The 27,185-nt window shown below is 44.9% G+C and overlaps 3 protein-coding genes and 1 long non-coding RNA gene across 13 annotated transcripts in view; 1 reads left to right on the top strand and 3 right to left on the bottom strand.

Annotated features, from left to right (window-relative positions):
* LOC136098310 (ATPase family AAA domain-containing protein 2-like) overlaps nt 1–9,809 on the bottom strand; it is a 34,649-nt gene extending 24,840 nt beyond the window's left edge. The window contains exons 1-7 of one of the 4 annotated variants that reach the window (XM_071803809.1): nt 8,793–9,809; nt 8,096–8,130; nt 6,911–7,039; nt 4,186–4,328; nt 3,617–3,706; nt 2,469–2,515; nt 1,079–1,232 (exon numbers count right to left, since the gene is read on the bottom strand). In XM_071803809.1, coding sequence (XP_071659910.1) covers nt 1,079–1,232; nt 2,469–2,515; nt 3,617–3,706; nt 4,186–4,328; nt 6,911–7,039; nt 8,096–8,130; nt 8,793–9,657 — 1,463 coding nt within the window. In that variant the 5' untranslated portion in view covers nt 9,658–9,809. The remainder of the gene's footprint in view (nt 1–1,078; nt 1,233–2,468; nt 2,516–3,616; nt 3,707–4,185; nt 4,329–6,910; nt 7,040–8,095; nt 8,131–8,792) is intronic. The other 3 variants (XM_071803810.1, XM_071803812.1, XM_071803811.1) reach the window with 3 other exon arrangements.
* A 6,073-nt stretch (nt 9,810–15,882) lies between these two features.
* On the bottom strand, nt 15,883–24,287 carry LOC136098307 (uncharacterized). Its single transcript, XM_065831593.2, has 4 exons — nt 23,820–24,287; nt 22,524–22,646; nt 16,898–17,109; nt 15,883–16,553 (listed from the first exon to the last, which is right to left on the bottom strand). Exons 1-4 carry the CDS (start codon nt 24,095–24,097, stop codon nt 16,291–16,293), a joined length of 876 nt encoding a protein of 291 aa, XP_065687665.1. The 5' UTR covers nt 24,098–24,287; the 3' UTR covers nt 15,883–16,290.
* On the top strand, nt 17,073–19,763 carry LOC139827128 (uncharacterized). Its single transcript, XR_011737344.1, has 2 exons — nt 17,073–17,292; nt 17,660–19,763. It is a non-coding gene; the product is annotated as an uncharacterized lncRNA (long non-coding RNA).
* Nucleotides 24,288–25,754: 1,467 nt separating the features above from the next.
* The window catches only part of LOC136098311 (ATPase family AAA domain-containing protein 2-like), a 34,396-nt gene continuing 32,965 nt past the window's right edge, over nt 25,755–27,185 (bottom strand). For all 7 annotated transcript variants that reach the window (XM_071803813.1, XM_071803818.1, XM_071803814.1 and 4 more), the window contains one exon: nt 25,755–26,273. In XM_071803813.1, the coding sequence (XP_071659914.1) occupies nt 26,226–26,273 (48 nt within the window). In that variant the 3' untranslated portion in view covers nt 25,755–26,225. The remainder of the gene's footprint in view (nt 26,274–27,185) is intronic.

Here is a 27,185-nt window from a genome sequence, read left to right as displayed (position 1 = left end):
AGGTAACAGAAGGAAGTTATGGTAGTTTTTAGTAGCACTTAGGTTGCTGTGCATGATAGCATTAAGTCATCTTTATTTCACAGCCTTCCTCACACAACAGGTCACTTATTCTTCGCTTAGATGGAATTTAAGTTTAGTGTTGGTTCTCCATGACTATATATGCTGGAAAACACATCCCACTGCTGTTACACTTCACAAACCCTTCAGAAGAAAACAACGTCAAATTGGGCTTCAGGAAGAGAACTAAGCCGGGGACAGACAGGCAGAAACACTAGGCCAAAGAAACACTTTGGCTGAACCCAACTTTCCTCAGTGTCTTAACTCAACTAAGAGTCATAAAAATATTTGTGAGCATGAAAGGAAAAAGTTTATTAAAAATGAAGGTGGTTCTGATCCTAAGAAAACTGATTTAGAAGGCAAGTCAAATGCTTCACAAGATAACACAAAAACCTACCCAGCCCATACATAGAAGGTGCTTTAGTATGAAGATCTCTCCACAACTGGCAATCCCAAAACAAAGACACTGATTTAAATATACGCTGTGCCCAAACTCTTTACACATAAAGCACCTTCCAAATACATCCTCCCGCACACACACTCAGACCTAGAAGTCTTAAACAGCCACAAGCACCTATTCCCAGAAAACTCAGGTTATAACAGCTTGGCTGTGAAGTACAAAGGCCCACACTTTACAAAAGTCAATCTGTTAAGCATAACTAGAGAACGTACCAGTACAGGCAGAGGAAGACGCCAAAGAGAATGTTGGCAAAGGTTGCTACGAGCACCCTGAAAGTTCTAAGCTATTTAACAATGGGAGGATTCTACTATGGAGGGCACAGCAGCCCAGCAGTTATCACAGGGGTGTATCGTGGGGGGGGGGGCATGTAGGGAAGTCTTGGCCTGACCACTGAATGCACTTAACTCTTGCTGCCAGGAATCCCAATACCTTCTTCTGTTGTCAAAAGAAGGAGAAAGTCCCTAGCCAGTACTATGCCAGAGCACAAAGGCTTGCTAACAAGGCTCACTTTAGTAGCTTTGCAAGATGCTGAAGAAAAACAAGCAACCAAAACCCACTTACTTTGTTATAAGTTTGTCAAACAAAACAGATTGATTTGTAGTGGTGTAACGACTTTGTCGAATTCTGCAGCTTCGGCGGACCTCCAAATCCCCATTTTCTTCATGGACTTGTTCCGTAGCTTTTGTTTCAGCTTTGGTCTTCAGTGTTCTGGTGACTAAAATGCATTCATATATAAAATGTTTTGAGACAGAAAACATTATTCCCTTTATTTCATAGTTGCTCTAGGAAAATGTAAAAAATCTGCAGTGGATTGATTTTTTTCTGTAAATATTCAATTAGAAGTTATTGTCATGACTACAGCATTCAACTGAAATCACTTCTGTTTAAACTACTTACTTAGAAGCACAACTTATAGAGCAACTTTTTAGTAGACTGGAAAGCCAATCTGATGAAAACAAGCACACAAGTTTCGTTCCATGCAGGAGAAAAGTTTCTTCCAGTTACTTCTTTCTGGAAAAACAACAAATACCTCCCTCTAAGGTGTTTTTACTCCATTCATGTAAAATTGTATCTAATAGGCTTTTAAAAAATTGTTAAAGCGTGAAGTCTCTTCTTAAGATACACATTTTATTCCGCTGTTCAAACATGCATCACTTTCATTTCTGCATCACGACACAAAAGCTCTAGAAGATAAGAAATGATTCAACATAAACTTCCAAATACCAAAAAACCTGTATGCTTGTCTGCTTTAAAGAAAGATCTTCCCAGTATTTACCGCACAGCATCCTTTGCCACAGGTTCATTACCTGCACCAACATCTCAACAGTTAAGAGAGGTCAATGAGAAAGTTGTGCACAATTAGAACCTGGATTACTACACACAAAGTGTATTTCAGGCCCCTTCCCGCGTTCAGCCTGGGCTGGCAGGGCACTGCCTGGAAATAACAATTTTGTCAGCTGCCCACAAGCGGCCCCTCAGCACCAAGCCCGCTTGTGTACTCAGCACGGCAATTCAACTGCAAAGTAAATCGCTGCACTTCAGTGACACCTTCCCCATGTCAGTGACTACGTGCATCTCATGACTGACTTACTTTTTGACTCACATGTATTGTAACATTGCAGTATTTCCTCCTATTTTCAATGAATGTCTGTCCTGTACATTCCATGTCATGAAGAAACCTGAGCTAAGGAACAGATGGTCTAGTGCCTAACAGCAGGCTGGAATTCCTGCTGTATTGTCCCGAAGCCTGAAAGAAATTAACAGCATATCCTCCTAGTTGCACCTACTTCTTTTCATAAAACTCCAAGAAGATTCACCGTCTTTGAGATATCTATTCTCACAACCTCAGCAGGTTCTGGTGGATGAATTTAGAAGTTTTGGGGGCCAAGTTAAACAGACGGAGTGACCAAACGAGGCTAAAAAGGAACCCTACAGAGTTACCACTACTTACCTTCTTTATACTCGTTTTTTTCATCTGATTTCAGCTTTGCCAACTCCCTACATTAAGAACAAGGACGGAGAAGAGAAGGGAGAAAGGAATTATTGCATTAGAATAATTCTATAGAAGTATTGTATTGTATTATTCCATATTAAGACCAGGGAACCTGACCAAGTTTATAATCCTCTGTTCCACGTCATGTAAATAAAAGCCTGTGGACCACAGAGAGTATTCAGATCTCAAGTCTGCTGTATACCATACGCAGACAGCTCCATAAAGACACACATTTCCCAACCTGCTAATCTTGAAGGCTCAATAGTGCACATAACATCTCAGTACCCAAAGCAGAGGAGAGATCTCAGAGGAGTTAGGAAAAGATGAGTGTTTTTTATACAATCAGAAGACTTTCCCTGAGATGTGGCGGTGTGCTCCCCCACCCCACGCTTAAGCATTAACGACCTGGGGTGGTCACTGCACCCCACTGAACCTGGATTTTAGGGCGATGGATGGCATCACAGTCGCCAAGGGCTGGCTGGTGCAGTGACCCAGATGTCTTGCTGGTATATAACTATAATTCAATCACCTTACTCCATACATAGCGGGCAGCCCAGGGCTCGCTGAGCTCTCCTGCAGGGCAGTGGGCTGCATGCAAAGAGGACTTGGGTAGGGATGTCTCTTGAGGTGACTCCTTGAGGTTGAGAGAATCTTTACCGCATCAGATACTTGGTAAGCAAACTGGGAATAAGTGCTCTGAAACTTGGTAATCTTAGCTAAGCGATACAAAGGATTGATTGCACATATATTATCCTTTAGACATAAACCATTGACCAAGTCTGGATCCAGCCATACTCAGATTCCTCTCTGAGAAGAAGTTTGGAATGCAAGGGGCTCCTCTCTGAACCTCATGACTCCCTAACACTTTTGTCTGCCCCCATCCTCTATGCACTAAATAATCAAGTGTACCTTGCCATTAAATCTCATTAAACTACTGTCACATTTACCACTGAACTTTCTTAACTCACTGTTTTATATCAATAAAGTATATCGATCCTTTTCTCTTGCGATTGAACTGCATCAGTGTGTGCACATACGCAGGCACATCGCAAGAAGAGCCAGAGGCCACGGATGCATTTGCAAAGAGCAAGTTTTATTTTAGTTACCTCTCTACTGGGGGATCTCCGAAGCCACACCTAAGCTCCCAGGCAGAGATGACACAAACGGGGACGCAGGCGCTGGTCAGTTCAGCCCTGCTGGAAGATCGCTGGGCCTGTTGAGCTCACCTGTATTTCAAGGCTTCAGGCAGGCGCAGCCTCCCGCTCTTTCTCACAACAAAGCAGGAATCTCAGACACAGTGATAAGGTGCCCAGAGTTTCTCCCAGGCCTGTGTTATCTAACACAGAGCTTCTACTCATCAAGCACACAAGGTCAATAAGACAATTAGTGTGATGTGTGTGCTTTTTCTACAGACAGGTGCAAGTCACTTGAGCGTATTTACATTTAACTAATCTCCTCGCCAAATCTTCCGCTATATCCCCATACAATCAGTCTCACTTTTTCGATGACATATGAAGAGTAATTCTAGTTCTAGGATACTGGCACTGACATGAACACAATCATATTCCTCTGAGGATTTTTAGCTGTAGATTTATGATGATGTGACTAACTGTACATGCTTCCAATTTTTAATTCTACAAATTGAACAGCGATTGGACATCTGAAAATGCAATACCTGGTAAAGTGTCTTCGATTGACATTTTCACTTAATATTCCCATGCTTTTGTCAAAGCTAGAGTCTGAACAGGACGACATGTTTTTTTTCATTGATCTTAAACAGTGCCCATTGAAACATTCAGTTTTGCCAGATGAAAATTCCTGGGGAAAGACGGAAATAGGAACATATTTATCTGAACTATGTACGCTGAGCTAAGAAGGAAATTCTCCTTCATTTAGGCAAGTTTGGTCTGTAACTCTTCTGACTTGATAGCAGTGAAACTAATGGCAGGTAAGCCTTGAACCACTTCTGCACCAAGAAGTAACTCTCAGAAAAACAAACAAACAAAACCAAAACAGCTTTCCAAGCTAAAGCTCCCCTCCACCACACTTTTCTTGTGGACAATTTGAGCTTAATACCCTTTGAAAAAAATAACTGCAGCAAAGCCTTTCATATAAACTTAGCATTCTGTGGAAAACAACAACCACCACAACACAAAAACCAAGCCCCACACCTTTATTTCTAACTGGTTCAGAGGAGCAGTCAAGCTTGACCTTGCATGTCCTGGGATTAAAATCTAGTTAGGAGAGTTTTTCTTCCTATCTCTGTTCTACTTACGACTGCATCAAAAGACTTCCTTCAGGAGGATGGCATTTATCCATAGGAAATCAAAGGGAACTCAACATACACAGTTAAATGGCTGTTGATCTTGTTCACATTGGTATTTCTGCAGGGAGGGTGAGGACTACCACTCTCACTACATAAGGAAAGCTGTGATGACCATGAGACTGTCTGATGGTCTTCTCTTCGGCCAACCTTGATCAGTTCATCCCCACTGTTCACCTGACAACTTCTCACATTACAACAGACCTTTGGCACGAGGAGGATCTCAATCCCCTGTCCTTAGTTGCTTTTTTTAAAGTGCACCTCCCTTCCCGCAGTCCTCTGCGCTGGTGGAGCAAGGCCTCACGAGATCCCTCCCATAGCTGGCTTTTGAATTTGGGCATCTGAGGTGAAACCCCTAAAGCATTTTAGGGTTGTATCAATGTAGGAGTAGTTACATTTATACAGTCCTAAAATTACATTCGGCCCTTGGAAGGCAACCTGGAGGCTGACGTGACTGTCAGTGAAAATGAGTTTGATACCCCTTCCCTTAACAACATTTTCTGCTTCTCAGATCCAGCACAAATTGCTGTAATGAGACCTAAAGCTTAACGAGTGGCAGTCTGATCTGTGACAGTCATCTCTGGCATTTTTAGTCTCAACTATTTGAGAAAGGTGATTCATTTTTTATTAATACCCTCACAGCAGTATCTCACATTAAAATATACATAGGACAAAAACATCAAACAAAAGCAGATAAAGGACTTTGAGCTTTCTTAATAAATTTTAAGATCAATTTTTTCATACACGTATAAATATATATGTAGAAGTAATCTTTATTGAATTACGCACAGACACCATAAGGCAAAAAAAACATTGCAAAGAAGTCAAGTACACTGAGCATAACTGAAGGGTGAAATTTCTTCCTTCATTTCCTAATAAAAGACAAACCAGCAGTCAGCATGAATAAAAGCTTCTTCATAAAAAGAATAAAGAATCTGTACATACATACAATTGTTAGCAAGATTTAGCAAATACATGTGCTACCACTACCCACTAGCTTCAAACACATCCTTACACATCCATCATAGAGAGTACTGCATGGATCTATTTTATGAAGAGACTATGGATCCTTATCAGTAGCGGTTTCAACAATTAGATGGAGGAGACAGTTCCTGAAAAGCCACAACTAAAAGCTGGAAATGTTATTTTCTGCACTCTAGTTACTTGTTAAACTCTCCTAGACATTCCTGCTCCAGCAGGGGGATTGGACTGGATGATCTTTTGAGGTCCCTTCCAATCCCAAACATACTGTGATACTGTGATACTGTGATCGAGATGAACAGGGCTGAAGAGAAGAGGCTTCCTCTTTTTTAAGGCAGACTGAGAGGCATAAAGAATTGTATCTATTCTCAGGGACAAGCATCTCAAAGACAAATGGATTCAAGGATTTTCAAGACTGACTATCCAACCTATCTAAGTCGACTTAATACTTGCAATGGCTGACTGGGACCATGGGTGTTTCTGGAAGATTTTGGCTGAGTTCCGATAACTCGGAAATCCTCCCTTACAGGAAGAGATCAGATAATTTGTCTCACTAAACTGGCATAGGCAGGAAGCTCCCCATGTGTCAAATTAAAGATGCTCGAGCCATGCTAATTAAAAAGAGAGAGAGAGTAAAGTCTCAACCTCTTGTTATGGTTCAAGTAAGTTCTTCTCAAGAACGGAATGCCTAGTGTACGAAGTATTACCATGTCTGATCCTGTGAAGGGGAGAAACAGGAAGCGATAGACTGAGAGAAGCACCCTCCTTTCATAGCCCCCCAGCCCCAAAAAATGGTTCTGGAGCAGGACTGCTGACAGGCTGAGGTTAACTGCTTGGAGAGGGCTGTGTGGGTGGACCCATTGTCTTCAAGCTCAAGCCTTTTCCTGCTGAAACTGCCAACAATTATGCCAAATACAACAATGGTTGTGCAACATGGAGAAACGTCTTCCAGACTGAAATGAAAAAGCCTTGTAACACAGGCAACCAAGCAGTAACGAGTAATGCTGAATAAGCACCATGTCCAGAGTGCGCACACACACGTGTAACATACATGCATAACAGTGATAGAAAATGCTATAAGACAAAAATAACTTACCTTCATTAATTCAGTTTTGTCATAATCTTCCCGATGTTTGTAAATGCACTGACAAAGAACAGCATAGAGTTTTTCCAAGTGAAATGTACTGAAATTCCAAGTCATCGTAGTGACAAAATGCAACAGTTGCTGAAGAAAAAAATGGAAACTACAGGTTTAGAGTAGCACAAGGTCCTTTGAAGAGGCTCTTTATGTTTTCAGAAGCTAAACAATACCAATACAACAAGTGACAATCAACTTTCGTAGGCATTGCAACAAACAAGGCAAAAAGAGTAACAGGAGAATAAAAACGACCAAAACATATACAACCATCTTCATAAGACTCCTTAACCATCCTGACAATCCCCATCCTTCAAAAAGTTTATCTAACCAATCCCAACTATCATTTCATTGAAGCTTGGAGACCCCAGCTTTAAGCTGTTGCATACTAGCATGAATTGATTCCGAGTGGTCAGAGAGATTCCTACAGCACATGCCTTCAAAATCCTCACAACCATGGCCTTGTGCTAATAGCAAAATATCTACAGCAGCTCTATTTTGCAATGTAGCATAGCGAATGCTATCTACATCTAATAAAAGACCAGACAATGCATTGCTAGCAGCGTTTGTTTGTTTAGCAAGCCAGCAGTCAAGCTTATCTAATGTTGCCAGTGCTTTTCCAGCGGCAGCTCCAGGTGCTAAAAGAGAGGCGACAACGCGTTGGCTAAAAGACCAAAACTTCACGTTATCATCGCAATCGGGGGTATATGCATGGATGCTACGCTTTGTTCTGTGAGAAAGATGGTGTTGTAGAATCATGGATTTATTAGGAGTCAGGACAGAAAGGCGTCCAAGGCTACACGGACCTCCTTTTATATGAGAAGGGACAACAGGCCATGCTCTATCCCCGCAAACAAGACATATCCCTGACGGTAATAAAAGTGGACCATTGCTAGATCTAGACAAGTTTGGTGCTGTGTAATTACACCAAGTAGTAGCATTTTTAAAAACGGGATGGACAGGAGAGACATCCCATACCTTAGACTGATTTGTTCCTGTATAGTTAAACCTAACACAGAAATCCATCTTTATTGATCCAAGCAACTCAATTTCTTGTGGCTCTAAAGCAGCACGCGGGAGGAAAGGGGTCCAGGCATCCCAGCTATTGGTTAAATTGGGGGTCAAGATTGGAAAGGCTTTTCTCACCTTATCAGGTATGGGCCGTTTATCTAGTGGCAATCCTACAAGGCATGTAGAAAAGGGATTATTAGGAGAGGCAGTAGCGAGACACAAGGTGTCTTGTCCAGTGAGATCTGCTAGTGTTACCCATACCCCATATCCATACTACCCATACATGGGGTAGTACAGATAAGAGTGGGTGGCTTCGTGTGACCTCTAATGTAATCATAAAAAGAAATATTCTAAAAGCAACCTTCTGCCCCTCTTTAGTTTCCATGCAAATAGTTTTCCGCATCTTTCCTTCGTCCGATCCCAATCTTGTTTAACAACAGCCCATATAGCGGGCACCAGGTTTGTTTTACTACACTCTAGATCACAAACTAACACCTCCTCTTCCCTTTTCGACACTAAATAGGCCCAATCTATACAGTCATGTAAATAGCGACTACTCCCCAACGGTTCGTGCCCTGTGACAAGCAAAACTTGAGCTACATCAACTTCCTTCGCTAAGCAACTGTCACACCAGTGTCCACAGGAGATTCACCAGTTTGTTGTTCAAAAGGCTGGTCTGGAGGGTGATCGGAGTTCTCTCCGGATGATTGTGGTAGGGATTCACAGAAGGGTCGTACACTCTTTGCCAGAATCCATCGAGGGCCTTTCTCTGTGCAGACACAAGTGTAACCTCTGCCCCATGTGATAAGGGGATACGGTCCCATTACTTTACCTGTTTCTGGATCACGAACCAATACTGGGGCCTTGACTCGCACCTCAAGCGAAGCATTTGTGTTAAAATGTCGGACTACCAGAGGGTTGCTATCTAACAAAGAACAATTTAAAAAGTTAAAAACATACAAAGGTTTCTGTAGACATTCCTCAGGGGTGGCAGTCCCTACTCCCCCTTTCTGTTGTTGTAATAAACGTTTCAAAGATTGATGAGAGCATTCAATCAGTGATTGACCGGTAGGGGAACGAGGGATGCCAGTAGTGTGGATCACACCCCAGGAGTCAAGAGAGGTTTTTATAGCGGCCAAGACATACGCAGGGCCATTATCTGTTTTTATTTGAGAGGGTATACCCAAGGTGGCAAAAGCATGCATCAAATGTTTTTGAACATCACGCGTCTTCTCCCCTGTGTGACAAGAAGCGAACAAAGCACCTGAAAAGGTGTCAATAGAAGAATGGACATATTTCAATTTACCAAACTCCGGATAATGCGTAACGTCCATTTGCCATAACTGTAAGCTCTGCGGTCCTCTGGGATTAACTCCTCCTGCTATTGACAGAAAAGAGTGGTTCTGACAGTCGGGGCATACAGCTATAATATTAGGCGGTTGTTGGGAAGTAAGCCCAAACTGCCGTTTGAGACCTGCAGCATTCTGGTGAGAAAAGGAATGGCTAAGTTTAGCCTGTGCTACGCGATCCGGTAATACTTGCACTGGTAATGTCAGCAAATCAGCTCGTCGGTTCCCTTCTGCAATGAAGCCAGGTAGAGAAGTGTGTGATCTGACATGCATAGCAAAGTAAGGATGAGGACATAAGTCTAAGAGAAAAATAAGCTCCTGCAATAAAACAAATAAGTCAGAATGCATTACATCACGTAATACAGATGCTTCAGCTCATTCAACAATTCCTGCAACATAAGCTGAATCACTGATAATGTTAAGTGGTGCAGACCACCTCCGAAAGGCTCGAACAACTGCGGTCAACTCTGCTATCTGGGGAGAGCCAGGAACGGTTTGTACGTCTGAGTCCCATCGCCCTTGCTGATCATCCCACCACAGGATAACCGATTTGTGTGATTTCCCAGACCCATCTGTAAACACAGTAAGGGCTTGTAATGGCTGGTAGCTTCTTTTCAGTATAGAGATGAGGTGGAAGTCAACATTAAACAGTTTATGCGAAGGTGGGTGGGACGTAAGTTGACCTGTGTAATCAGCTAACGCAGTGCAAAAGGCAGCTGACTGCTGATAAAGCCACTGCAAATAGAAAGTGGTTACAGGTAAGCAGATACAAGCAAAATCTGTTCCCGATAAGGTTAACAAACATTGTCTGGCTCTAATTATTAAAGAAGCAAACATCTCGTGTTGCGTAAAAGTAGCTTTTGTAGATTGATTTGGTAGAAAAACCCATTCAATGATTAATAAGGGATCTGATTTCTGTGGGTCCCATTGGAATATCAGCGCACGGGGCTGTCGGGTACACGGCTGTCTAGCAGGATTCAGAATGATAAGATAAAAAGACAACTCAGGGGCCCAACGATGCGCTTGCCTATGAGTAACTGCTGTAGCAACTTTCTGTAAGGAGTCAATAGCTTCTGGTCCGAGGCTACGAGGTGAACATAAATCAGTGCTTCCTTTTAGCAGTTCAAATAAAGGCTTTAAGTCTGTATTAGTAATTCCTAACAGCGGTCGGACCCAATTAATTGTTCCCAACAATCTCTGTACATCATATAAGTTTCTTATGTCTGTCTGTATTTGTAAGGGCTGAGGAACTACAGTTTGAGCCCTTATGTGCCAACCTAAGTACTCCCATGGCGGTATTATTTGAATTTTCTCTGGCGCAATACAGAGGCCTGCCGAGTTAACAGCAGCCGTGACAAGGGCCACAGCTTCCTCCGTGACCTCGTGATGTTGTGCGGCCACTGGGGTATCATCCATAGAACGATACAATAAGACACCAGGCATTGCAATCCTAACCGGACTAAGTACTTTAGCTACATACCGCTGACATATTGTGGCGCTATTCTTCATTCCTTGTGGCAGCACAACCCACTGGTATCTTTGCAACGGAGCTTGCATGTTGACGCTTGGAATCAAAAAAGTGAATTTAGGGGCATCGTCTGGATGCAGCGGGTTATTAAAAAAACAGTCTTTAAGGTCAGTAACTGTCAAATGCCAATTTCGAGCAATCATAGTGGGGGACTGGAGTCCTGGTTGGAGGGCTCCCATGTCTTCCATAGCGTCATTAATTTTTCTAAGGTCATGGAGCAAGCGCCACTTGCCAGTTTGTTTCTTTCATAACAAAAACAGGTGACTTCCAAGGACTGGTAGAAGGCACAATATGCCCTTTCATTAACTGTTCCGTAACTAATTCTTGGAGAACGCGAAGCTTTTCCAGTGGTAGGGGTCATGGATCTACCCAAATAGGAGCATCGGTCTTCCACGTCAACTTGAGGGTGTCGCGCGCTCCAGTGGCCCCACCTAAAAATGGGTCTGAATGGACATTCCCCACTGAGACAACACATCACACCCCCATAGAATCATAGAAACCAGCAACACAAAAGGTTGGACAGAGGCTCTATGCCCTTCCGGACCTTGAATCTGGATTAGTTCCAAACTCTGGTGGCTGCTACCAGTTCCTCCAATTCCTGCCAGCGCTTGGGAAACGTTAGCCAGAGGCCATTGTGGAGGCCATTTAGCTTGAGATATTACCATAACATCAGCTCCAGTATCAATAATTCCATTTAACACAACTTGCTGTTTCCCACGGATAAGGGTACATTGACATACAGGTTGCTTCTGAGAAATAGACTGCACCCATAAAATTTGTGGGTTCCCTGTAGATCCAAACCCTCCCCGTCTTTGTTGAGGCCGGCCAGGAACTGGGGAGCCCATCCCTGTGGGAATCAATATCAACTGTGCTACACGGCTACCATTCGGTACTGTGCAGGGGGGAAACGGGGTCCACGCCATAATCTTAATTTCATCAGTACTGTCAGAGTCAATGACCCCTGGTAGCACAAAAAGACCTGACAATGTTGTGGATGATCTTCCTAACAATAACGCTTGTGTTTTAGAGGGTAAGGCCCTGTGATATCTGTTGACAATAAATGAACCAAAGGATCGAGTAACGTTACTGTGTGGGAGGTTGCCAGGTCCAATCCAGCGCTACCTGCTGTTGCTGGGCGAAGACTTCAGGCACTGCTGCTTCCCTCCGTGGGGGCTGGAAAGTTGGCTGCGGTACTTGTGTCTGCGCGCGTCGCTGCCCCGCGCTCCGTGATTGGTTTCCCTGTATCGGTTGACCTTGGAAATCATACTTCGACCGACACTGATTAGCATAATGGTACCCTTTTCGGCATCTAGGGCAAACCCCAGGAGCCTGGGGCCTGGCACCAGTGTTGGCAGCTAGGTTGGCACCAGGTTTACCGCAACCATAACAATCCCTGGCCCCACCGAGCCACACATGGCTGCGAAAGCAGCAGCCATGGCTTCAAATTTATGATCTACAGTACCAATTCTATTACAAGCTTCTACCATCTCAACCAATGCGGGGTTCAGATTCGGGAGAGATTTCAATAGCTTTTTGCAATCCACATTAGCATTTTCAACGGCTAGTTTCAACAACAAAATTTCCTGTGCCTCCGCATTATCTATCTGACGCTCTAAAGGCTGTTTCAATCTATCAATAAACTGCATGTAAGGTTCTCGGGGTTCCTGGGTTACTGTAGTGAAGACTTTTTGCGGCTTCTGTAAGTCAGGGACCTCAAAAAAGGCTTTTTTCGCTTCTTCACGGGTTGCTTCAAGAGCATCCCGTGGGATATCCCGAGCCTGAGCTACTGGATCAGAGTGCTGGCCCGTGCCTGTAAGGTGTTCTATAGTCAGCGCAGCTATAGCTGCATTGCCGTGACCTACGTAAGTCATGAGAAGTGCCTGAAGCGCCCCCCTCCAATGCGCTTCCCATAAAGTGTACTGTGTTGGAGTCAGCAACAGTTGTGCTAAAGATTTTAAGTCATTCGGAGCCATAACATAAGTGTCAAAACCAGAAGATAATAAGCTTGCAAAATACGGGGAAGAAAGTCCATGCTCAGTAACAGTACGGTGCAGCTCCTTAATTACCGGAAAAGATAAAGCCTCCCACTGCGCCCTCCGACTCCAATAAATCATGGGGGCCACTATTGTTCTAGCAATTTCCAGCTCTCCCTCCTTCAAGGCTTGGCGCCTTATGTTAGCCCACACATCATGTGGGTCAGGGGGGTAGAGGTCTGGCTCTTTTTCAGGGTCCATCGGCCCCGGATCAAAGGGGTCCTCTTCTGGGGGGTACCCTGCGGCACACACTTCCAAAAGCGCGCTGGGTTTTTGGCCCTCCGATGACAGCGGAGGTACCGCAGGAAAGTTTTTGTGACTCTGCTTTGTCTTTGTGACTTTTTTCCTGGGCTTCGGCGTTCCCCATTGTTGCCGCATCCCCCAGTTTCACCCCCACGTCATCCCAAAGCTCCCGCGTAAAAATAGTAGATGCAGTTACAGTGGGTATTTTCACTTGTACCTATGTAAGCATCAGCTTGAGATCATGCCCAGAAACATTCTTTCCATGCTTTTGAAGGAGAGCTTTCATAAGCTCATATACGTCTCTCTTTGGGGAAGACGCTTGATTGCCCATGTTTCCCACAGCTCAGCTCTCTACTCCGGAGGGATTTCAGGCCGGCCCGCTCCTGCTTCCTTTCAGCAGCTCATTCAAAGTTCTGTGGGACTCGCAGCATGCCCCGCAGATAGGTGGTTCTTGAGCCCTGGAATCACGTTGCGCGATCACGTCGGGGGTCACCAATTTGCCGCGATTGAGAGACGGGACGCAGTTTGATGCAAACAAAATGTCCGCTTAGTGTACATTTATACTTTTCCTCAGCAACGTGCTTCAAGCTGACTGGTGTTTCTGTTACCATGTTATAGACTGATTGTTCTACACTGTACACTAAACATTCACAGACTGGCTGATGCTAAGACATTTTCTTAAACAGCTACTACCTTAACTCAAGCAACCTTCCCTGTGCAAGAACAAGACTTCCTCTTTTACAGGACAACCTTACTAACTTGTGAACCTTGTCTAAACATAGAATCAACACTCTCCATTCCTTCTAATTAAGGTTCTCGCCTCTATCCTTCACATGGCCTGTGACCAACAAGTTCCAGCACATCTCCTTTTACCAACTGATAAGTGCTGGGAGTTTTGCTGAGGCCAGCCAAATCCTGTCCCACAAGGAAGGCTTAAATTTCAGACAGTATTTTAGTACTGATCAATCTATCACATCAATGATCCTAACTGTGAATCTGCTGCTTCCAGAACAGCAGGGAATGACACCATCCACTGTGTCACAGAGCAGCTGCCACAGCAAAGCCACTGTTCCATTGCATTAGAGGAACTGCTGCTGCGATGCCGGGCACCGTAAAACGGATCTCGGGAAGCCAGGCTACAGATCTTGTAGGTGCCAGCTGCAAACAGAACCATCCTCAGGTGCTCACCTTTACCCATTAGCTGAACGTGCCCTGCTCCTGCATCTCTGCTGGCAGAACACACTGCTTGAGTGGCTGAAGCAGATCAACGAGCAAAGTCAGATCAGTGGGCTCCTACCTTTAAACTGAGGAGTGGATAAACTAGCAGAGTGACTCTGCCTGGAGCAGATTGCCCGTCTCTCACAGGCATTTGTTACCAAAGATGTGAATGTGATAATCTCTGGGAAAGCATCAGTAACAAGCTGGTGGCAGCACCAGCTTCCACTGCTGTCACTGTTCTCTGTGTTGTGTGAGGCTGTGAAGATGGAGCTTAGGAGAGCAGGCAACCAAATGCAAATATTACTGCCTTACAACTGCCTGTCATCAACATGTGCCTCCCTCAGATCAGCGACCACCAAATGCAAGTATTCCCCTCAGTGCCACTCTATACAACGTGCAGATAAGACACACAACGTGCTTCCAGCTGCGGCCAACAGAAAATGCAGGATGTGACAGAGGTGTATGGTCAACATCCCCTGTGAAACTGTTTCCAGTTGCTGCCACGCGGATGACTGCATGTTCTTCTGTATGTTCATAAAGTTCTAGGCCTATGACCAAGCACATAAAAACCAGACCCAAACAAAATCAAGCAGCTGATACTTTGGAGGTTCACTGAGCTCATTCACTGCAGGTGAGTTCCAAAGAGGCTCCCTTATATGAGCAGATAGTCCCAACACACCCGTGTTAAGGAAACAAGTTTTCTAAAAGACACGTTTAATGACTGTAGCTCTCCTTATAGCTGAAACATATATAAGGGCTCTACTGTACCATTTATCCAGTGGGCAATAACTTTTGAGCACATGCTATTAGCACCCTGACTCTATGAAAAACCCATACGGCTTCTCTACATACACAGGCAGACATGAACAGAAAAACCCTCTGAAATCTACTTCCTTAGGAAGCCAGCTTTAAAAAGTTAAGTTTCACCTCTACACTTCAAGTCACAGCTTAAAAATGTGACCGAAACTGTGTTGACGAGCCCCTTCACCCAGGGGGACTCCTATCCGGTCACATTCTCCCCACACAGGGGGAAACATCCACTCAGTACTCTTTTTCTCATCAAGGCAGGTAAAGAGCAGCGTTCCTCAGCATTGGCCAACTTCCAGGACTCCAACCTAACAACTTTCCCAATTTTCCTCACTGCAATATCCCCTCCAGATCGGGTCCTTGTTCTACCCTCTCCAGTTCATGCAAAGGAACCTCTTTTACCTCCTGCAGCTGAGCCCATTTTTAACCTTTCCCCAACTGCAGCCTGGGATAGCAACTTCTCTCTTACAAGGGACTGGAAAACCCCTATAAACACTGTTAACTGTAGAAATGGAGACAGACCTGTTACCGTTTCTTCAGTGAGAAATGCCTGACTTTTACTTTCTTTCTGACAAAAGTCACTACTCCATAAAAATTAGACACTCAGACACATACCAAAAAATCACTAGAGAAAAAGGCAGAGTAAAAACAGGAAAAAAATACAGTCATATTGCCAGTACAGTACTGCAGGGTAAAACTCCAAAGTAATTTAGCTTAGGAAACACACACGTTACATACATTCAGATATAAGACTTCTATTCCACACGACTGGGTCCACGCTGCTTGAAATACAGCTTTGAAACTTAGGTTACACTCACACAATAAAACAAAGCCAACAATTGTTTTTCAATTATGTACCATTGAAAAAAGAAACTTGAGAATCAAAAAGCCAGAAGCTGCAGAAAAACATGAGTTTGGCTGGCGTAGCTAGAGGGGCAGCATCATTATGCAAGAAACACTGGGTGCTGATTTTGGAGAGAGACAGCAGAAATAACAGAATGGAAGTGCAGAAGGCTAAAACCTAATAAACAGCGTAATCCTCCTCAGGAAGGAAAAAGCGCTCAATGACCTGTTTGACCTTTCCCTTACCATTTGAATCTTCGTCTTCAGAACTTTGTATTATTTGACAATCCGGCATTTCACTCCGCTTTCTCAGGTCTGAATGTTCAGGAAGTATGACACTCTTCTTTCCAGAAGCAGATTTGGACACAAGGAAAGCCCTCTCTCTTTCATTTTCTGTCCCAGGTTTAGTTTCAATCCCATGTTTGTGTCATTCTTGAGGTATGTTTTCATCGTCTTCCATAGAAGAATCCTGTGCGGACTCATCTTCAGTGCGATCCATGTTAGAAATGCGTTTTTCTGGAGAGTCTTCATCACTATGTACTTCATTTTCGTCTTCCGGTGTTGAGGAATGGCTTAAAGATAAAGGACATGGGTCTATAGAGGAGTTGTACAAGCAGAGCCTGTTCTGAAGACTTTAGCATAAGTAGCAAGACTAGGCCACAGCAGGAACCGCTGACTGTTTCAGCAAAATCAGCAAGGACACTGCAACCTTGGCAGAGTCTCACAAACAGCTTTGGAGAAGCAAGAGCACAGGAACGTAGAACAAGCACAGCTAGTAACTGCAAGTAGGAGGACCATGCAAATGTTACTGTTAGAGCTTAAGCCAATTAGTAGATGACAGGTATGCATAATTATCGTGAACTGTATAAGTATATGCTCTTCGGGCTAATAAATCGAACTATGCTTTCTCACTCACATTGAGTCCACCTGCGTGTTCCTCCGCCGCTCAAATGTGGCGCCTGAACAGGGACGATGAAGTTTCCAGCCGGAGCGGCCGATGCAGAAAAGCACCGGTTAGCAGCAAACTGGGGGACAAAGATCGACCGAACGCTGTTCGACGCGGCGTGTCGCTCCGAAAGCCCGGACCGTCCGAGAGGGGTCTGCCGTCTGCAGGGGCTACTGGAAAGGCTGCAATGCAGAAAAGCACCGGTTAGCAGCGAACCGGGGGCGAAAGCCTGGACCGTCCGAGAGGGGTCTGCCGTCTGCGGGGGTTATTGGAAAAGCTGCCACGAGGATAACGTGGATAACGAGGATAACAAGGATAACCAGGATAACAGCAAAAGTTGAAGTGCCGGCGACATGGATCTCGAGGTAGCCCTAAATTTATTACAGCGCTTTTTAGAAAAGTGGGGTGTAGATTCTATCAAGCAGCTATCGGGGTTACTTGCATTAGGAAGAGTGAAGTTATGAGCAAAACATATTTTCTGAAGTACAAGCCGTGGTTAAGCTCCTCCTGCATATTCTCTCTGTGAAAGGACTTAAATAGGAAGAAAGTAACATTCGTAGACTGTTAATTTGGGAGAAACCTAGAAGGCTTTTAAACGTTAACTCTGGGATGATAAAGGGTAGAAATTATGGAATAAGGTCAACAATGGAGATGATAAAGAAGCTAAATCATTAGTAACTACATGGAAGCTTATAAAAGATTTTAAGGCTGAACGGTCTGCTGCTCTTCAAGTTTTTGTAGCGTTGTGGCCTGATAAGAATCCTGAAAGTCGCTGTGAAGTTTACTCAGTTCGTGTCTTTGATACCCTCCCTATTCCGTCCCCTGCTGTGCTTTCGGCACCCCCGATAGCTCAGCAGTCCGGGGCGGGGGGAGCAAAAATGCCGAGCGGGTGGCCTCCTGTACCACTGCCCAACACTGGTGAGAAGAGCAAGTCCAGAGGACTGGAGTCAGACAACTTGCCCAAGGAACCTGTGAAAGCTGAGAACGCTAAGGTCGTAAACAAGTGTACTATCAATCCTTTTACCAATTTGTATCTGCCTTGACTGCTTTTTAACCCTCCAACTTCCACGAGAGAGCAGAAGGAGTCACTGGATAAGAACTGGGCAAAAGAACTGTGTGAAAGATTAGATCAGCTATTAGCGAGTGAATCCATCAGTCAGTAATATCAAGCTATGAGAGAGGTGCCTGAAACCAACAAAGCAGCCAAATCATTTGCAACTATTAATCAGGGTCCCAATGAGAATTACATGCAATTTATTGACCATCTTCAAGAGACCATCAATAAGCAGACTGAAAACTTAGAAGTTAAGGAAGCACTGGTGTTGAAATTAGCAGTAGAGAATGCTAATGTTTGCACTGGTGTTGAAATTAGCAGTAGAGAATGCTAATGTTTGCTATCAGCATGTTATTTGCGAGTTTTACAGTACATATTATATGCTCCTGTGTACTGCCTCTCTGAAAATCAAGCAGCTTGTCAGGAATGTGAGTTAATTGTTTTACCAGTTGTTTTTAAGTGCGCCGTAACACCTTCTCCCCGCTTTTCCCACTCACGCTGCAAGCAGCCCTGTGCTTCCCCCCCTCCATCTCTCTTCTCAAGGTTTTTACTTGCAAGATGGGGTCAGGAATGATTGTTTTCAGTTGTGTTCCTAAAAACATCGGTATTGGAAGGTGTTTTAAAACATAGGAAAGCACTCGGACAAGAAATCATTAAATCATTTCAGACAGTTCTACAGGCGGGGCGATTTGCTTGCAGCGGCGGGGGGGCGGGTGCTGGTTGGCTCCAGCGCGCACTGACCCGTTGTGTCAGGGAGACCCGGCGGTACCTCTGCCTGGCTGAGCAGTAAGCAGTTCAAAGGCGCAATGCAAAAGCTGATGAGAGATTGTCTTAAATTAGTGTAACTGTGATCTATCTGCATAACTGAACTTGGTATTTGGTTTTCATATCTGAGCTCAGTATTTTAATTTGCATATTTCTAGTTGGTACCAAAAGAATTTTGTTTGGGGAGAATTTTACAAAATGGGAACTGGTTCCACTGCTAAAATTTCACTGCTAAAATGCCACCTTGCTCCCCCTTAGGATGCATCCTTGCGCATTAGAGTAATTGCTTATGTTGTTACAAAGTAATTTTGAGACCAGAAGAGAATTTAAATTGTTAAATCTGCCTTGCAGAAAAAAAAAAAAAAAAAGAAAAAAGAAAAAAGAGAGAGAGAGGAAAAAAAATGCCATGATGGATGTGAACTTAGTATTGTACGAGGTTGTATTTAAAAGCTGCTAGAATATGAACTGATTCGGAATCTAGGAAAATGGAATAATGCATTGATGCTTAATATACTGTGTTTTGACATCTGTAAATTGTAAAAGGTAAATGGGGCTGAGGAATGTTGAGCTAATTGGAATTGTGTATAAAACTCAGGTCATTGTAACCAAGGAGTTTGCCAGAGCCTCCCACTTTGTACCAACGATTACGCCAGCTGCGTGGCCTTGGTACATCAGAACTGCAGCAAGAAGAGAGAGAAGAAGAGCAGTTGTACGAGGAGAGCCTGTTCTGAAGGCCTTAGCATGAGCAGCAAGACTAGGCCGCAGTGGGAACCGCTGACTGTTTCAGCAAAATCAGCAAGGACACTGCGACCTTGGCAGAGTCTCACAAACAGCTTTGGAGAAGCAAGAGCAAAGGTACGCAGAACAAGCACAGCTAGTAACTGCAAGTAGGAGGATCATGCAAATGCGACTGTTAGAGCTTAAGACAATTAGCAGGTGACAGATATGCATAATTATTGTGAACCGTGTAAGTATATGCTCTTCGGGCTAATAAATCGAGCTATGCTTTATCACTCATATTGAGTCATCCTGCGTGTTCCTCCGCCAATCAAAAACTGGTAAAATTAAGGTTTGGATAACAAAACTAAACTGTGTAGAACAGGCTAATAATTAACTATGTATCAGTCAAACTATCTTAAAAAATAGGCGTACGTAAGTCAAAATATCAAAATGAACCAACAAAAGAACAACTCCTTAACAATAAGGTAAAACCTTCACTTGGACTCAAATATACATTGCTACACAGAAAGAATCAGACCTGAATCTTAGGTGTAAGACAGCTCAAGAAGAGCCTCACCACTCAGCTGGTGTGGCCTGAAAAAACAAGACTAATTCTTCAGCAAGTTGCACTAGTCCAGGGAAATGGCTACGGGACTGTGACTACACCAGTTTCAGTTCAGAGCAGGCACATATCCAAGTCAGTCCGCAGCACAGCCTGAACAAAGACCTATGTGACAAGATGAGGGCTGACACTGTAGAAGAAGCCTGGTTCCAATTAATAATTTCAAGTACTTTCTATAAAAAGTGCTCAGTCTTCACCCTGCCAGCATAGCTCAATCACTACCGCAGGATCCATCAGACCAGATTACGGGCTCTGGAAGACCACAAGCCACTGCCTACAGATGGAGCCTCAAGCACAGGAGATGCATCTACTGCATGAAGGAAGTGGCAACAGCCCTTTCACACAACAAATTTCTCCAAGCACCCCTTCAGGTTATCAATATTCATAGAATAGTTTGGGTTGGAAGGGACCTTCATTGCGCATCTAGTCCAACCCCCTGCAATGAGCAGGGACATATTCAAGTAGATCAGGTTGCTCAGAGCCCCGTCTAGCCTGGCCTTGAATGTCTCCAGGGATGGGGCATCCACCACCTCTCTTGGGAAACCTGCGACAGTGTTTCACCACCCTCATTGTAAAATATTTCTTCCTCATGTCTAACCTGAATCTCCCCTCTTTTAGTTTAAAAGCATCACCCCTTGTCCTATTGCTACAGGCCCTGCTAAAAAATCTGTCCCCACCTTTCTTATAGGCCACTTTTAAGCCCTGAAGGGCCACAGGGAGTTCCTGTCCCAAAGTGGGAAGCGCACGTGGTCTATCCAGGCAGTGACTGCACATGGTAGTTATATGACCGTGGATGCAACCATCACATAACAAAAAAAGGAACTGGTCCTCTTATGTGACAGATGAGTATCCAGTCACGTAATGTGCCTGTCCTTACTTGTACAGTGCTCCAATGCTGCTACTAAAGGTCAAAATATTTTAATACAGTGATGCCAAACAAAACGGATTTCCTGCCTAAAAGGAAAATAGCACTAAATCTGCTTATATTTAATTTTCCTAGTTCAGAAAACCACATCAGTGTACAATTGTAAATGTTCCATGAATTTTAATGCTTTTACTGTATATACTGCAGCAGTAGAAGCTCTATCTTTAAGAAAAGAAAAACATCTTTTCCCCAAAACCTTGACTGTCCTACAAATATAACAAAAACGAAGGCTACAAAAAGTGCATGACATGCAGTCAGGCTGGTTCAGAGCCATCTGCTGGGAGCACAGTCTTAAGATGCAATGAAAACAACTTCCTGGATCCCACTGAGACACAGGATTTCTGGCCATAAAAAGGGGCTTATTAGCAGGACCTCCCAGCTTCGCAAGCTGCCAGCAACATCCTCACCGTTAAATCTGAATGGAAAATACAGCCATGTACAACAGCCTTATTCAGTATCATTCAGTCTAGAAGAAATGTGGATTTTCAGACAGAAGTGAACAAAACAGCACATTCAAACCAGGCCACCTCCAGTAACAATGAATTTTGCTTAATTTACTAGCTTACATACGGTTCATGAATGCTATGAGATTAAAAAAAGATATCTGTGCACATGTTTCTTCTGGTGTTGTGACGCTACCAAACAAAACAGATAAGTCTAGTGTATAAACTGGAAACCTTTCCAGGGCATGTATTACAGCAGGTGCCAAATGAGAAGTTTCCCATAGCCTGGTTCTCCAACTAGTAAGTACCGTGGCCTGCAAGATGTTGGCTGGCAATAAGCATTTCTAGAACAGTAAGAAGAAAACAAGTTTAGAAACACAGTGATGAACAGGCACACAAATGTTAAAGGTTTTCTTATACTTCTTATACTTCTGTATTCCAGCAAACGATAAGGTGGTCTGTGATGGGGCAGACTGTCAAGGCCCACCGTGTCACAGACCTGTACCATAACTCCCCTGAGAAATCCTGCCAGTCCCAGCATGTTTGCTGTTTGTTTGGCTGTGTTAAGGAAGAGCTCTTAAATCACACCGGGGACTGTGCAGCTGAACACACACCCGACAACTGGTCAGCAACCTGATCTGGGGGAGGGTAACAACTCTCTGTCAGCACACACCAGTCTGGAGCTCTTCACTGCCGGTACACACCAATTTTCAGTAGGTCTTGAGTTTAAGTAACTGTGAGATCTCTACGTTTTGTCAACTTTAGCTAAAAATTTGCCATAGTTGCTAGACATAGGGGGAAGGGAAGAACAGAACAACATTTCTATAAAAAAACAATAACGTGGGCACAGAAACCCGTGAGCTCTGAAGACGTACACAAGTGGGCTGGCTAAATTACAGCAGTACATGAAATACATATAAGATTTATATCTATTTTATTCAGTCATTCTAATGGTTTCATCTTTGAACTCTGTATTAATTTCCTAGTAATCGTGCTTTACTGGCTTGAAATATATACATATATATATATATACACAACATATGTACATAAATGGGAGAAACATTTACCTGCTAAAATTGAGGAATTTTTCCTTTTGTCTACCAGGTGTTTTCTGTGTTGACTTTTCTTCAAATATTGATGGTGATTCCTCATCACTGTCAATTGCATAATTTCTTAAAATATCATTTGAACTGTCTGAAAGACAAGAGAGGTTTGTTAACGTTCTTGAATAGCCCATGTCTCGCTCTCGCATTAATACAGCTTCTAAATCAGTGCTACAAACGTCTTGTATTTCTTCATCTGTGATTCTGTGATCTGAGGGCACGTGCTGAATGCTCTTTTCTGAAGAGTTCATCCGACCACAGACCTAAGGAGATCGCACAAGTCTCCACAGAGCTGTCCTAAGTCACATGACCTGCACAAGGTGTATTGCTCTGTCAGTGAAAACTCAGGAGTTTGTTTTCCTTAGAATCAAGATGATTGGGAACACCTTCTGTAGTTCCTAGACACCTGAAAAACCCAACAAGGCTGCTGGAAGTGAGGGAATTAAGTAAATGGCTAACCTGAAAAGATGAGGCCACTGGAGGAGATAATTTTGTATTTTAAATTTTGAAAGCATTGCATATTTTGTTACTTTTCTCAACTGTTTCTAGAAAGTCCTTTTACAAAAACTGTGTTTGGCTATCCACTGAAGACTCGTGCCAGCTGCTTTACCTGCCTGACTTGGCACAGCCTGTGTGCAACAGGCAGCTGAACTCCCTGTACTTCTGACAACCGTTTCTAGTGCAGACTGCAAAAGCAAAGCAGCGATCTTTAAGCCAATTCCATGAACGTTTGTAAAGAAAACAAAACAAAGAAGACAAAAAAAAACAAACAAATCTACTGCTCCAAGGATTTCTTCCTTCTTAGTTCAATAGTCTCAAGAATAATGAAGTGTTAATCCATAAAACTAAAAACCCTGACAGAGTTCTACTGGAAGGAAACAGAGTCCACTCCAAGGCAGGGCTCCCCTGAAGAGCAGACCACTTCTGAGCTGGATCTGCTCTGCCTGTATTTGTCACAGAATACAGGACACCCTGCGGAACAGAGCCTGACTTGGAAAAAGCACAGAAGAGCTTTAGCTTTTGAAGGCTACATTAGAAACAATTAACTTCTCAAAGGGAAATGTTTCAGTTATTAACGCAGCAACACTGAGATGTAGATAGCATGGACTACTTAACACAAAATAAGTGGCAGCTTGTAGACCAAGAGACACCTCAGCCTTCACATGGCAGTTTGCACAAAGTAAACTTCTCCATCCTCCCCTTAACTATTTAACCTACCAGAAAGTCCAAGCAGCTCAGAAATAAAGCACAAGTACCTACCAGCTGGTGTTGAGTGCTGCAGAGACTCTGAGCCCTTTCAGAGATCCAGAACTGCCTCCATGACGGGGTTTACTGAAGCCGGTGTTGATCTCCAGTGGCGCACATCCTGATCTAGGGGAGAGACGGGTGTCAGAACGCATCCCAGAACCCCGACAGCCCCAGAAGCGTGAGCCAGGCACCTTCCCCAACTCTGCCCGCACATCCACCGCGCTGCTCCGCGCTCGCCCCCGCTCCACAACGCCACGGGATGCGAGACAGCTCTGGAGCCAGAACTTCATGGCTCACTAGCTGCCGTCAGTCTGTCTGTCAGTCAGTCAGTCTTTCTGTCAGTCTGTCTGTGTGTCAGCCAGCGGGGTGCGCGCAGCCCGGTGACACCGGCCGGGAAGTCCCCGCTCCTCCGGGCGCACCGGGACTGAACTTCTCGACTCCGGACTGGCGAGTCAGACGAAATTTCTTCTGCCACGCACGGGTAGCGGCTCCAGCGCTGGCCCCGGGCGGAGGAGCGAGGAGCGGGCAGAGGGGATGCTCCTCGGACTGGAAGGGGCTGAACCGGGCAACACGCAGCGCAACCAAGTTACGCCCCGGCGCTCTCCCCGCCCCGGCTCCCCCGGCAGCCCGGAGCCCGCCGCCCTCAGGAGATGCCCCCGCGCGGGGACAGCACCGGCCGCTCGCCCGCCGCCGCCAGACAATAGGGAGGCGGGCGGGGCGAGGCCGGCCCACCGCGCCCACCCCCGCCGGGCCCGGCTCGGCCCGCCCGCCGCCGCCGGCCGGGAGCCGCCCTTGCCCCGGGGAGCCGCGGAGCGGCGAGCGCGCTGGCGCTGCCCGTTACCCGGAGGGAAGCGGGGGCACGCCTCCCCGGGGGGCTCGGCCGCCCGCCTCCCGGCGCCGAGAGCCCCCTGGTCCGCCCGCAGCAGCCGCGGTGGGAGACGCGAGCCCCTACCTGACGGCGCCGCTCCGCCTCAGCCCCCTCAGCCCGCGCCGCCATCTTGCGTTTCACAAACTACTGCACTTCTTTTGGGGCGGGAGGGCGGCGGGTGAGCCGGGAACTCCCAACGCCGCCGGCCGCCGGGGCCCTCGCCTCGCCGCCGCCCGCAGCACCCACTCGCATCCTCCCGGCGCCTCGCTGCCCCGGGGCGGGTGCGCGGGGAGGCCGGGCAGCGGCGGCCGGTGCCTCAGCCTCGCTGGCACGGAGCGCGGGCGAAGCCGCCCCGCCACCGCCCCGCCCGTCAGGCGGCGGACACCAGCCGGAGGGCGGCCCGGCCCCGCCGAGGCAGCGGCCGGCCGTGGGGGCTCCCCGGGAGTGGCGTCCCCAGCCCCGCCAAGTTCCCTCACCCGGGAAGGGCTCTGTCCCGAGCTCTCAGGGAGGACAGCGCCGCTCGGGCCGGAGCCCCAAACCAGGGGGCAGTGGGCACAAAACTAACGCCTCTGAGGAAAAACACCCACACCACGCCTTTTTTGTTAAGTTAAAGAACTTGGAGAAGGGGACCTTTTCCTTCACCAACATACCTAGATATTTTAGTTAAGATTTAGCTTTAACTCCAGCTGCATACTTCCCAAAAACCTTGTGTTTCTACATACGATTTCTTTTATCACTGTTTGCCATTTTGGTTCAGAAACTAAAATATGATGTTGCCCCAAGAAAGAAAAATAAAGATGTGGGTTCTGGGAACCATATACAGTTGGTCACGAAAAATCAAAATTTACACCATCATAAACCCAATTGACAAGTGTGTAGGTGCAGTATCCTGTCAAGACGGGTGACAGGAAGGAGTTTGATCAAAGCTTTGAGGAGAAAAGTTTTGACCCCTGGAATGTTTCTGGTTCGCCATTTCCACACTGTCACCCTGGGTCAGTTTTTCAGTCATTTTGGGGAACACAGCAAACCACCCCATAGTCCCATTGAAAGTCAGTGACAGCAGCCAAAGTGACAATCAATTTAAGGAAAAATGACACTAATTCCTTTATTAAATTTTCAATGAAATACACATCAGATTTTCAATATCTTTTTTTTTCCTCCTGTGCTTGCCTTTGCCATTTAACCAATACACCAAGAGCAGGGTAAGCTGCTCACATACAGTCCTTATTTTAAAGTCTTAAGACTCATGTGGCTTTTTAAGTGTAAGGTCGTTAATGATCAAAATTATTCTGTGATTAAAAGAGTAGACTAAACCCCCCAAAAAAGGTGATTCATTTTTTATTAATACCCTCACAGCAGTATCTCACATCAAAATATATATAGGACAAAAACATCAAACAAAAGCAGTTAAAGGACTTTGAGCTTTCTTAATAAATTTTAAGATCAATTTTTTCATACATGTATAAATATATATGTAGAAGTAATCTTTATTGAATTCTGCACAGACACCATAATGCAAAAAAAAAAAAACCCAAAACATTGCAAAGAAGTCAAGTACACTGAGCATAACTGAAGGCTGAAATTTCTTTCTTCATTTCCTAATAAGAAAAAAAGACAAACCAGCAGTCAGCATGAATAAAAGCTTCTTCATAAAAAGGATAATCTGTACATACATACAATTGTAAGTAAGATTTAGCAAATACATGTGCTACCCCCACCCACTAGCTTCAAACACATCCTTACACATCCATCATAGAGAGTACTGCACGGATCTATTTTATGAAGAGACTATGGATCCTTATCAGCAGTGCTTTCAACAATTAGATGGAGGAGACAGTTCCTGAAAAGCCACAACTAAAAGCTGGAAATGTTATTTTCTGCAGTCTACTCACTTGTTAAACTCTCTATCATCATACAGCAGGAGCTTGTTCCTGACTGACTTGCAGTCATACGCAGGAGATATGTTTTTTTGTTAAAAGCTCACAAGCCCTGAGATAACATAAATAAATCCCTTCTCATGGCAAAACACGAGATGAGAGAAGGGCGTATTTTTCAGGAATGGCCTCCCTGAATCCAAATAATCTTCGCTGTTGCACAATCAGAACGGTGCGTCCATCCTAACTCTTTATTAGATGTGGAAGAAGAGATCAATGCCTTCTTTGTCTCTGTCTACTCCGCTGGAGGCTGTCCTGGGGAACCCTGTACCCCTGAGACCCCGGATGAAGCCAGGTCAATGGAGGAGTTTGCTTTAGTCGATGAGGACTGGGTTAGGGAGCAATTAAATAGTCTGGACATCCATAAGTCCATGGGTCCAGATGGGATGCATCCACGGGTGCTGAGGGAGCTGGCTGAAGTCATTGCTAGACCGCTCTCCATCATTTTTGCCAAGTCTTGGGAAACGGGAGAGGTGCCCGAGGATTGGAGGAAAGGAAATGTCACTCCAGTCTTTAAAAAGGGCAAGAAGGAGGACCCCGGTAATTATAGACCGGTCAGCCTCACCTCTGTCCCTG

This window comes from Patagioenas fasciata, chromosome 2, assembly GCF_037038585.1.
Source record: "Patagioenas fasciata isolate bPatFas1 chromosome 2, bPatFas1.hap1, whole genome shotgun sequence".
NCBI lineage: Eukaryota > Metazoa > Chordata > Aves > Columbiformes > Columbidae > Patagioenas > Patagioenas fasciata.
This window is presented reverse-complemented; position numbering and strand designations above follow the sequence as displayed.